This window comes from Rutilus rutilus (genome assembly GCF_951802725.1).
Source record: "Rutilus rutilus genome assembly, chromosome: 20".
In the NCBI taxonomy this organism is placed as follows: domain Eukaryota; kingdom Metazoa; phylum Chordata; class Actinopteri; order Cypriniformes; family Leuciscidae; genus Rutilus; species Rutilus rutilus.
The window spans coordinates 2,043,025-2,055,466 of NC_140225.1; the positions used below are offsets into that span (position 1 = coordinate 2,043,025).

The window sequence follows — 12,442 nt, forward strand, 5'->3', positions numbered from 1 at the left end:
CGCGTTTCGTCACTATGTTGTTCTTCATGATAAGAAGCTAGCTAAAGTCAGCGAATAAAACACTGACACAACGATGAACAAGTGACAATAATATTCGCAATAACATATCGTTTTACTGAATAATAAAGTAAACCTAATTTCTTGATTTATCTTTGTAAAGAAACCTCATTGCTTACCCTCTGCTGTCTCAGACGACGACATCACTTCCTGTCGGCCACCGTAACTTCTGTTGGGTGCAATTCACAACCTCACCACTAGATTCTGCTAAAAATCACACACTGCACCTTTAAAACAATCTATATTGGTAAAAGCACTATATAAATGAAGGTGACTTGACTAAACGATGTGTGTTTTTTTTGTCCCACAGTTCGCCACACTTCTTCCCCCGATCATGGAGATGAAGATCTGTCTCTTCGGCCTCCTAACACACATCCCTCTCCTCACGCTTCTCCAGCCCTGACGCCCCGTCTGGCTCACGGGAGCGTGACCGGGACCACCGAGCCTGAAGATGGGACGTCCCTCATTACCCAGCATGCCCTGGGCAGCACAGAGACCCTGAAGCGGGGCGTAGACGAGCAGCTTCTCAGCAGCTGCGAGTCTGCAAAGACCATTTGTGATTCTCAGACTGCGGGTGTTGATGAGGAGGGAAGCATCGTGGGAAACCGAACGCCCTCTATTAGTGTAGAAGAGGAGCATGATGGGCCAGCCGAAAGCCCGGTGGACTCAGAGGGCCATTTCGATTGGACCAGCGAGGAAGCGCCACGCCGACCCGACAGCCTGAAGGGAATCCAGTCCTTCCATAGGAGCCACAGTAACCTGGCCAGTCTGGGCTTGGCGTTTCCCGCGCAGAACGGCTCTCTGACTATCGCTCGCTGGCCCACCGTGACTGACCGTGCCGCCCCCCCGGACGACTGGGAAAGCTACACATACTCACCCGGTTATGACAGACACAGCAAGGCGGACTCCAGTAATGACAGGTATTACTTTATACTGTTGCATTGACGTCACTTATAGACCATATGTAGCCCCGCCCCTTTTCAGCGCCGCTCTCGTTGTCTTTTGTCTTCCGGTCTGTATTTTCACAGCGATCTTGCGTATTTATGAATGAACGGCTCGTTTTAAAATCTTACCGGTCTACTAACATTTGTTTAGACATCTGCTTTAAACATGACAATCCTCATGATAACTTTCATTAACTTTACATTAAGTAAATCCACTTCAAAAGCGAATTACTCCTGGATAGAAATATAGAGAGCGACCGCAAAAACGGAAGTTCAAAGATAATATTCTAAAGATGGCTGTGGCCTCGTTTCTCTGGCGCGTAATTCTGATTGGTTGAGCCGCGTTCAAAGCCAATGTAAATTACTCCTGGACACACACCTGTGACCGCCTTACATTAGTGTCACGGTACGTTCACACGGGGCGTCAGCGTCAACGCTTGACGGAAGGCGTGGCTGAAGTTTGGCACGGCATGGTCATAGCAGCGTCAGCCAATGAAATTAGACAGGAACTCAACAACAAGCTTCATTGCCGTGATTGGCTGCCGCCTGGCTACTGTATTTGCATAGAGCGATCCTGATTGGCTGACGCTTCCGTCTGCGGCGCTTCACTGGCGTTGCTCGCGGCAGAAGTTGAAAAATTCTCAACTTCTGCCGCGAGCAACGCCAGTGAAGCGCCGCCGACGGATCCACAATTCTTTTCGGCAACGCTTGACGTCACCCATTCAAAGTCAATGGGAAGCGTTGACGCTGACGCCCCGTGTGAACGTACCGTTACTGCGCAACTGCCGTTTGTGATGCTTTGTTGCTGCATGTGTTGCTTGGCAACCTCTTTGGAACTACATTGCTTGGCGGAGGAATACATATGTTATAACCTTATATTTTTTGTTGCTGGTGTTTATTTTATGAATAAAAATAAATATTAAAATAAATATTTTTGTGGTGTAACCGTTTAATAAAAGCAATAAGCCCCTGAAGCCGTGTTTTACAGTGGATTTATTAGAACAGCTAAGGGGGTTTTAGGCACTCTGCTCAGCGTCATAGCTAACAACGCCCCTTAGCTGCTCTAAATTCACTGTAAATCACAGCTTCAAGAGGCTTAGTGCTTTATTTTATAACGTTAGATAAAAAGAATCTGCCAAATGCATAAATGTAAATGCTTAAAACCCTAATAAAACTGCAAAGTGCATAGCAGAATAGTTTTAAACAAGTATGCGTTTTTGTATATAAATGTATCCAGTACGAATTTTTTTTTTTTACAATAGGACAGCCCCAGAAATGGCAGTCCCCTAGGTAGTGTGCTCACTACTGAACTAGGGAGGGAGTAAATCTCTTCTGAGGCCTTTTTTCAAATATTTAGTGATATGTTTTGTTCTTGTAGAGATGCTTAATATATCCAGGGAGTGCTTTTAAATTACACGTGATGATTGAATAATGCTCTTTAATTATGCTAATTTATGCCACTGAGTTTTGGAGATGAATGACTTGTAATATCAGCCTCCATTTATAAGTTGCATCATCTCTTTAATGTGCTAAAAAAAGTCAACAGTTTCTGGGTAATTGCCTCCTGTCTTCGTCATCGCTGTTCCTGTGCTAAACATATCCCATCTATAATCAGTTCAACTCATTGAATGTATTAAAGTCCCCCTGTTGTGAAAATGTTGTTTATATGTCTGTGTTGTTTTTAATATGCTTTAAGACAAACCATGTGTAAGTTCATAAGTCGACACCATTGCTGAGTATTTCCTCCTTAAAACTGCAGTGAACCAAAGACAGTCTCAAACACACGCTTTGAAATCGCTGGTGTTTCTGACGTCACAAACTACCTTGTAACCAATCAGATCAACGTGTGATCGTCAACCAGTGGATCTCTGAGCTGAGTGAGTGAGTGGAGGCGGGGCTCATTTGCATATTCATAGACCCGCGTATACTAAATGAGGCAAGGGTGTCGAATTACATTCAAGATATTTTAAAACATGAAGTTTTTTTTTGTTTTTTTTAAGCAAAAAAACTTTTAAATATGTCATTTTGATGATCAAAGGTGAGTTTAAGGGATAAAATGAATGACTACAGGGGGACTTTAACAACTTTTAAGTCCGAGATCCAATCCACAAACCATATTTCTGGTTAGGCTCTGAGTCACAGCCGAGGATCTGACGTTTCTCTGACGATATGTGTTTTGTGATTGCTTCAGGTCCAGTGCAGAAGACTGTCTGGTTCTGATCTGCTGCGGTCTGTATGATCTGCTGAGAGGAGTTCTGCTCCTGCTGCCGGACGTCCAGTTGGAGGAGGTGATGGACAAACTGATCCAGCCCGAGGCTCTGCTCGTCCTCGTCAACCACTCTTCTCCTCTCATACAGCAGGGCGTCATGAAGGTCCGCTCAGCTTTAGTTCATCCGTCTGTCTGTCTGTCTATCTATCAAACTTCTTTAAACTTCAAACTTTTCCAAACTTCTCGACAAACTTTTTAATCTAGTTTATTTATAAAAACTTTCAAAGCATTAACAGAAAGCTTCATACAATTAAAGAAAGTTATAACTTTTTCCCCCAAAATAACCCTTTCCGCCGAAATAATTAAACATACATTACATAAAAGTTAAGACAACAATGCAATACAAAAGGATAAATAAACTTTAAATAATGTACTAATTTACAATTGACAAATATCACTGCAAAAAAAAAATATATATATATATATATATATATATATATATATATATTTCCAATAATACAATTCTCTGACATATTCGTGGTCCGTCCTTAATTATAAAACCAAACAACAATGGTGATCATATTTAGCATTGATCAATAAGTGGGAGAGTCTTCATCTTCTCAGATTATGTGATCATGAGTTTAACCACTTTTAATCACCTTTTCACCTTCACTAGTTCATTTCAAAGGCATTAACGGTGTGATAAGTTAATAAAAAAAAGTCTTTGTTTATATGAGCTCATTAAAACTGCATGCACAATACATATAATTCAATTAAAAATGCTGTGTAAAGTGGTTTTAGATCACACTTCAATACATTTCAAAGCATTCAACATTGTTGCCAACAATTAGATTCCCATGTGCAGCATCCACTCAAATGGGTGAAGCTTTAACTTAATTTATGCTTATTAAAGCAGAACATCTCTTTCTATAATGTGGACAGGACTGAATCAGTAAACATGGTAGTACTTACTACTACATAAACATTACAAAAATATTGAAAAGTTAGTTAAACTCTCCCTCTTCCTAGCTTGGAGAAATATATTAATTGTTGAATTTAAATAATTCACAATATTATTAATTGTTTCATCAAAAAATTCTGGAATACATTTAGAAATGGATTTTGTAAAGTCACTCAACAGAATCCAATTAATGATGACAAAATATGATGCTTTTAGTGGAATATGTCAGTTTATGATTCATTTATGAGTCATTTTTTAAAATAGACCCCCGCATTAGAAAATGCCAATATGTTTAAATAGTATTTCTATCAACATTTTACTACATTTTTTTGTATTTCATAGTTTATGATGAAGTCATCACACTCACATAGTTTCCTTTTTCTTTTCTTTTTTTGAAATTTGCATAGAAAATGTAATGTTTGTGGAAAAGAATATGTTGTTTGCTGTCCAAACAAAGCATGAAAATATAAGATTATTTTTAAATAATGAGGACATAATTTTTTAGTTTTTTCTCTCTCTCTCTATAGAGATGTGGCTTGTTTATTTTAGCTGATGTGAAAATGGCTAATTCTCCAGTTTTATTGACCACTCTAAGCAAAGACCGGTGCAGGAGTGCTTTAGCAATGAGTTTAATTGATTTATTTTTATGTCCCTTTTCTCATACATGCACGGATACACAAACATTCACATTTATTCCTGTAGCTCCTGGACGCCTACTTCACCCGCGCTCAGAAGGAGCAGAAGGAGAAGTTCCTGAAGAACCATGGGTTCTCACTGCTGGCCAATCAGCTGTTCCTGCACCAGGGGTCACATGGTCTGCTGGAGTGTTTCCTGGAGATGCTGTTCGGTCGACCGGTGGGGCTCGAGGAAGAGTGAGTGTGTGCGAACAGTCTAGAACTGACGACATGACCATCAGTGGCGATAGCCTCTTTAAGATGGGTTTGTGGGATCATTTAACATATTTGGAAAATTAGCTCCAGAGTATAAAATTAGCCACACATGCCAGTGGAGGGTGATTTGATTAAATGTATTGGCTATATTGTTTATATATATATATATATATATATATATATATAGGGGGTGGGAGTGAATGGAATAAGTAGCTGTGTTTATTGCAGTCCTGAGAGGACTACAGACACTCAATTTTTATACTCTCTTTTTCAGAGTACTTACATTTTAATTATGTATTGGTATATAAAGACAGTTTAAAAAAATTTGGGAAAAAGTTTTTTAGAAAAATCCTGCCTACCCTGCCTTTAAATATATATATATTTTTCATTTCCATAATGTTGTTATTAACTAAAACTAAAAAAATATATATATTTTTAAAGTTTGTTTAAAGAAATTAAAAAAACTTTAATTGAAATAAAAAATATATGAGTTTAAGTTAAAGAACTAAAATGGCTATAATTACAACTGAAATAAAAATGAATAAAAACTAAATAGACCTAATAAAAACAACAGTATTGAAACATTACCTAAAATTAAAATACAAAAATAAAAGCAAAAAAAAAATATATATATATATACATTTTTTTTTTTTTTTTATATATATAAATACTATAATATATTAATGATACTAAAAAATCTTATAGAAAATTATATATAATTTTGTTTTGTTTTTTTTCTGCAAGGAATATGTGTCAGGAAACCCATTCCAGAAACTCCTGCATGATTTCTAAATGAACCTTTACCCAACATTGCCCTTGTCAATAACCACAATCCTCTCTTCTCCCAGTCTGGATCTGGAGGACATGGAGAACATCTCCCCGTTCAGGAAGCGTTGCATCATCCCAGTGCTGGGTCTGCTGGAGAACTCTCTGTATGAGAACTCGCTGGTGCACAACGGCCTGTGTCTTCTTCTGCAGCTCCTCAACGCCTGCCCGAAGCTGGCCGACATCTTACTGGACCACGGCTTACTCTACGTGCTCTTCAACACACTCTCCACCCTCAACGGCCTGGAGAACGGGTAATGTGCCTTAAGCCGGGTGCACACTGTGCGATTTATAATAAGGATGCACCAATATGAACATTTTGGCCGATACCGATTCTTTATTATCGATAAATTATCGATTCTTTATATTTGAAAGCCGATAACTGATATATTGGCCGATAAACCTTAAAATCCAAATTTCTATATAATTTTTTAGAGCCTGATACAAAAACAAAAGTCTCACCATTAAAAACCATGTCCCAAACGCACAATTATGATGTTCTCATTATAATTTTATGTAGCCGATATGACAGACTTGCGCTGCTTATGTTGCACATTACCATATTTTCCTTTTTTAAAGTGATTTCAATCATATTTCAAGCAATTCAAAACCATCATGTTGATCAGTGCGCATCTGAAGTGTCTCAGCTGTAGGAAATAATACATTATTTATCAGCTTTAATATATCGGCCAAATTTTCTTAATGGGCCGATAACGATAACATTAAAAATGAACCGATATATCTTGCATCCCTAATTTATAATAGTCCTTTACGATTGTTGCTTGTCAGACTGTACGAACATGATTGCTGTAAACCAAGTCACACTGTAAGATCTCAGTTGTTATTAATGTCAGACTGTACGACAGTCAAGACGCGTTAAACACGGACGCATGCAAGATCTTGTCTAGACTTTTACATCATTAATTCTTATTAATTTTAAATCTTTTGACACTATTAGAATTTCGTCTGAGGTAAAATTGTAATCGCAACGGTCATTAATCGGCTGTCGGTGAACAGATATTTAAAGTGATGTCAGTGTTGAGGAAGCTCCTTGATGATTTTTTCAATGCAGATAGCATGATCGGAATCACAGAATTCAGTCGCAAAAATGGAATTTACAGTGTAATGTAGAATGTCATAGAATTTTGCTAATTTTTAGATGAACAAATCAATAGTAAGGCCTAACACTTAATTAAATCACGATATGGACTAGTGTCTCTATTGCTAATGAAATCTGAAGTCTCCCCGTTGTGCGTGTCTCAGTTTGCTCTACTACACAAACTCAAGCATGTGTGATGCTCGTCTGCCGTCTCGCTGTACGAGGACATGACCATCATCTCCAGAACACTATCATCAGATACACACACAAACTCAAAGCTCTTCACTACAACCCGTCAAAATAAAAGTTTGGTTTAATTTGAAGAAATTACGACAGAAATGTGTTACTATTGTACAGTAGAATGTGCTTCTCAAAGTAGTAATAATGAATACAATAATTATACAATCAAGGAATCACACTTTTTCCTCCATATTTAAAATGTAACAGTAAATTATAAATCCAGATTTTGTAAAAACTTTTTATAGGGCCTTATTACTGCAAAATTATGAATACATTGTTTATGTTGTATGCATTCAATTGAATTCAGACATGCTTTTTGCTTAAAACAACAGATTAGAACAGAAAACACCAAATTTATGCAAAATAAATTTGATCTCATAGGGCCCTAAAAATTATTTTTTTGTTATTTGGTTGTTATTGAATATTCTAACTTTTAATAAAGTGTTGTTAAAATGTATAAATTTCATGATTTCAATGATTTAGGCATGATTACTACAATTTTATTTAACCATTAAAACGGAATCCATTTCATTGGACCCTACTTCTCTAATATGAAAGATTATACATAATAAGTACAGTAAGTGAACTCTTTCTTGATGTTGTTGGCTCTGTAGGATTCCTCCGAATGACTACAAACTGGTGGTGTGTGACATTCAGCAGCTGTTGGTGGCCGTCACCATCCACTCCTGCAGCTCCTCGGGCTCTCAGTACTTCCGCATCATTGAAGACCTGATCACCCTGTTGGGCTACATGCAAACCAGCAAAGTTCGGCGCACACAGGGTGAAAAACTAATACTTTTGTATGACAATGATGCGATATGTGACGTGTCATTCGATTGTAACAGGACATATTTCTGTTGTGATTTCGTCTTTCAGAAATGGCCCTGGCCCTGCAGTTCCGTGTGATACAAGCAGCCATTGATTTCATCAAGACCACAGCCAATCAGGACCCTCAGAAATCAGGCAGCTACGTGCACGTCCCCACCTCGCCACATCACGCTCTACAGCAGAAGCGCAAAAGCATCGCAGGTGAGACAGTTTAGAGTTGAAAGAGTTGGGTATTTTTTAGGGATGCACTGAAATGAAAAATTTGGGCCAAAACTGAAAAGACACAAAATGGTGTGGTTTTGCTCACCCTCACAATGTGACAATTTTAACATGCTATATACAAATATCTGTGTGGTGTTTTGAGCTAAAACTTCACATACACACTCTGGGGACATCAGAGACTTATTTTACATCTTGTGAAAAGGGCATTATGCCACCCCTTTAAGAAACCATTTCATTACCGATTAAAATCGAGAAATTATCATTGTCAATCCAGAGCTAGTGTCCACACAGCTGACATGTTTCATTTTGTGCACAAATTAGACACAAACACAGTCAAAAACGTGCCATCGGAGAAGCGCTATTTAAACGTCTGTTTCGGTCACTGATTTCAGACTGAAACCGAAAATAGCTTTTGTTGCTGAAAATGTTTGCTAGCTGAAATTTCGGTGCTTCCCTAATAATTCTCATGTTCATTTGATAGTTTGGGTTTGCATTTAAAGGGACAGTTTACCCTAAAATAAACTTTTGTCATCGTTTACTCTTACTCAGTTGTTCATGGTTCTTTTAGTATTATAAGTAAACTATTAAATCAAGTTTTTATATTTTCCATTTTAATGTCAAAGTTTTAGTAATTTAGTTGTGCTTTTTTATTTTTCCTAGGTCTATATATTATTGTATTATGTGTTTATATACATTTTTATTTTAGTTTTAGTTATATTTATATTTAAGTAACTGAAATAAAATAAGTTTAAAAAAATATTTTACTTTATTTCAGTTGTCATTTATTTTATTTCAAGTAATTTATTATTATTATTATTATTATTTTGATGGTTTAGTTTTAGTTAACGATAATAACCCTGTTCCAAACCTGTTTTGTTTTTTTATTATAAATCTTGACTAGTGGTGCACGATATATCGGCCGCCGATATAATATCGGCCGATATGGTCATTTTTTTACACATCGGTATCGTTCCGATGTCAAAATATGGCCGATGTGAACAGGCCGATATTTAATGTGTGAAGCTGAAGAGGTTGATGTGAGAGAAATACACATTTCATACAGATGACATAAGCAGAGAACAGTCTGTTTTCTTTCATTTTGAATTGTTCTGTTTAAAAATAGAAGTTTCAAGCTTTCTATATATGTCTCAGGTCTGTGAGGCAGGTAGGTTTCGGTTCATTTATGAGACGCGCTCCAGGTTCACGCGCCGTCGCCTCTGTCCTGATTAAATATTTTCTAGTATATTTACTTTTTATTTATTAAATCCAATTCAATTCGTTGATGAAACATTGATCAAAATTAAGATACAATTAGGTTTCGGTTCATTTATGAGACGCGCTCCAGGTTCACGCGCCGTCGCCTCTGTCCTGATTAAATATTTTCTAGTATATATACTTTTTATTTATTAAATCCAATGCAATTCGTTGATGAAACATTGATCAAAATTTAGATACAATTAATACAAAACGAAATTAAATTTAAAGACAGGCTTTGTGCTTTCTGCTTGAGGTCTCTGTGAAAGTTTTAAAGCAGTTTTTAAGTGCCGAGAGCGCTCACGTCCGTAACATTGTTAATGCAGTCCAGTGCGACTTATGTTTTTTTCCTCCTCATGACACATTTTTGACTGATCGTTTTTTGACTCGTAGATATTTGAATATATTGCTTGATATATGATACCCATTCGAATTTGATTTTTCTCAAAAGTGACAGCGCGTGTGATTTGTGGATTCTGATAAGCGCGAGTGGAGAAACAGGCGTTTATTTATTCATTCTCAGTGTTGAGAAACGTAGCCTTCATGTGTTATTGTGTTAATAATAACTAAAGTAGCCTACCTAATTATGTTACATATTTAGTTTGTATGAAAACTATCGCGTTCGTTACTTATGGATTAAAAAAGTAGGCTACCGGTGCTGCGCGAGCTCTCTCTCACAAACACGGACGCGCGCACATAGAGAGAGAAGATAATTGTAAAATGAAAACGGGCTAAGCAGAAAGCACTATTTTTCATGTGTTATTGTGTTAATAATAACTAAAGTAGCCTACCTAATTATGTTACATATTTAGTTTGTATGAAAACTATCGCGTTCGTTACTTATGGATTAAAAAAGTAGGCTACCGGTGCTGCGCGAGCTCTCTCTCACAAACACGGACGCGCATAGAGAGAGAAGATAATTGTAAAATGAAAACGGGCTAAGTTTAAATTTTGTTCTTGCTTGTTTGTTTTTTTCTGTCAAAATGTCAGAAAGCATTTTGTATTATCCATCCGTGTTTTTAAAATTCGTTAAATGACGGACGTTTTACTGTTAACACAGCCCATATGTCGGATTCGTCTTATAGCCTACTTGTTATTATTTTTAGAATAAGTGATTCGTTATGCTATTATTGGACTCCTGTCTATTCATTGTCAACTGTTTTCTATAAATATGTTTGTATTGGCTAACATTTATTCAGCTGCGTGTCCTGTTTAAAATGTGCAATGTTCAAACGCAAAGACAGTCACAAGAAGCCCTTTTCCCTGTGGTATTTTTTAGAATAATATTTGGATATTGGAATAATAAATGAAGTAGCCTATCTTAATTGTACACATGTTCCTTTTTTTGTTTTTTTTTACTGTTTTCTAAGGGTTTCTTAATTTTAGACAAGTTGACCAGCACACATTATATGCAATGCAATGTGTGTATGTGTGACATATTTTGCACACAGGTAAAGGTGCCCAATATCAGTCATTTCTAAAGTAAAAAAAATGTGTTTTGGAAAATAGCTCTTTATTTGATAATCATTAAAATTTGTTTTCTATACAGAGATATCGACATCGGTAAATATCGGTATCGGCCATAACAGCAATATTAATATCGGTTATCGGTATCGGCCACAATTTTCACATCGGTGCATCCCTAATCTTGACGAATATCCATGTTGCTCTTTTTGTTTTTAGGTGAACTGTTCATTTAATATCCATGTGTCTTTGTGTTTCATCTCCATTCATCTTGTCTTAACCATCAGCCCCGGATGTCACGCTTGTTTGCTCATGTGTTTTTGTTGTGTTATCACCTCCCCTCACACTCCCAAGGTTCAATGGGGCTGAAAGACGCCATAATTCCCCGTATTCCCCGGCAGCACTACTGCTCGTACGGCCTGATCCCTGTTCCCTCCCCGTTCAGCTTCTTGTCCCAGGATTCCCCCCTCCCTTCCCCAACCGGACCAAACTCCTACATGTTCCCCTCAGACGCAGGTAGCCCTCGACCCCATCCGCACCGATGGGTGGCAACACCCTGGCTCTCTCAGGGATGTTGGTCGTGTGAAAGTGAACTGATTAAAGCTTGTCTGCCACTCATCTGCCCAGTGTCCTGAGCTACTGGTGCCTGTGTGTGCTTTAACATGAATGAACCAAGACTAAATACACACAGTCTAGAGTCAGAGTTGCATCAGGCCTCTAAAAGTGTTTCTGCAACTCTGTGTGTCTGTTTATCATTCTCATTCTCTCTCATTTACACCTGGCATTAACATCCATCTAGGATTTTTTAAAGAAATCAATACTTCTATTCAGCAAGGATGCGTTTAATGGATCAAAAGTGACATGATCAATAATTATAATGTTACAAAAGATTCTATTTCAAATAAATGCTTTTTTTTTTAAACTTTCTTATTATTAAAGAGTCCTGAAAAAAAAAAAAATCAGTTTCCAAAATATAAGCAGCACAACTGTTTTCAACATTGATAATAATCAGAAATGTTTCTTGAGCATCAAATCAGAATATTAGAAAGATTGGTTCATTAGTTAACTTTAGTTAATATATTAACTGACATGAACTAACCATTAATGATACATTTCTTACTGTATTTGTTCATCTTTGTTAATGTTAGTTAATAAAAATACAGCTGTTCATTGTTTGTTCATGTTAGTTCATAGTGCATTAATGTTTACAAGATTTTAATAAAGTATTAGTAAATGTTGAAATTAACGTTAACAAAGATTAATAAATGTTGTATAAGTGCAGTTCATTATTAGTTCATGCTAACTAATGTAGTTAACTAAAGTTAACTAATGAACCTTATTGTAAAGTGTTCCCGAATGATTTCTGAAGGATCATGTGACTAAAGACTGGATTAATGATGCTGAAAATTCAGCTTTGATCACAGGAATAAATGACATTATATAATATAT

At 36.9% G+C, this 12,442-nt stretch overlaps 1 protein-coding gene across 6 annotated transcripts in view; it reads left to right on the forward strand.

Annotated features, from left to right (window-relative positions):
• Positions 1–12,442, forward strand: part of lyst (lysosomal trafficking regulator) — a 120,383-nt gene that overhangs the window by 72,798 nt on the left and 35,143 nt on the right. For 5 of the 6 annotated variants that reach the window (XM_084391829.1, XM_084391830.1, XM_084391834.1 and 2 more), the window contains 7 exons: positions 368–977; positions 3,193–3,373; positions 4,874–5,043; positions 5,910–6,140; positions 7,840–8,006; positions 8,102–8,254; positions 11,348–11,509. In XM_084391829.1, the coding sequence (XP_084247955.1) occupies positions 368–977; positions 3,193–3,373; positions 4,874–5,043; positions 5,910–6,140; positions 7,840–8,006; positions 8,102–8,254; positions 11,348–11,509 (1,674 nt within the window). The remainder of the gene's footprint in view (positions 1–367; positions 978–3,192; positions 3,374–4,873; positions 5,044–5,909; positions 6,141–7,839; positions 8,007–8,101; positions 8,255–11,347; positions 11,510–12,442) is intronic. The other variant, XM_084391831.1, reaches the window with a different exon arrangement.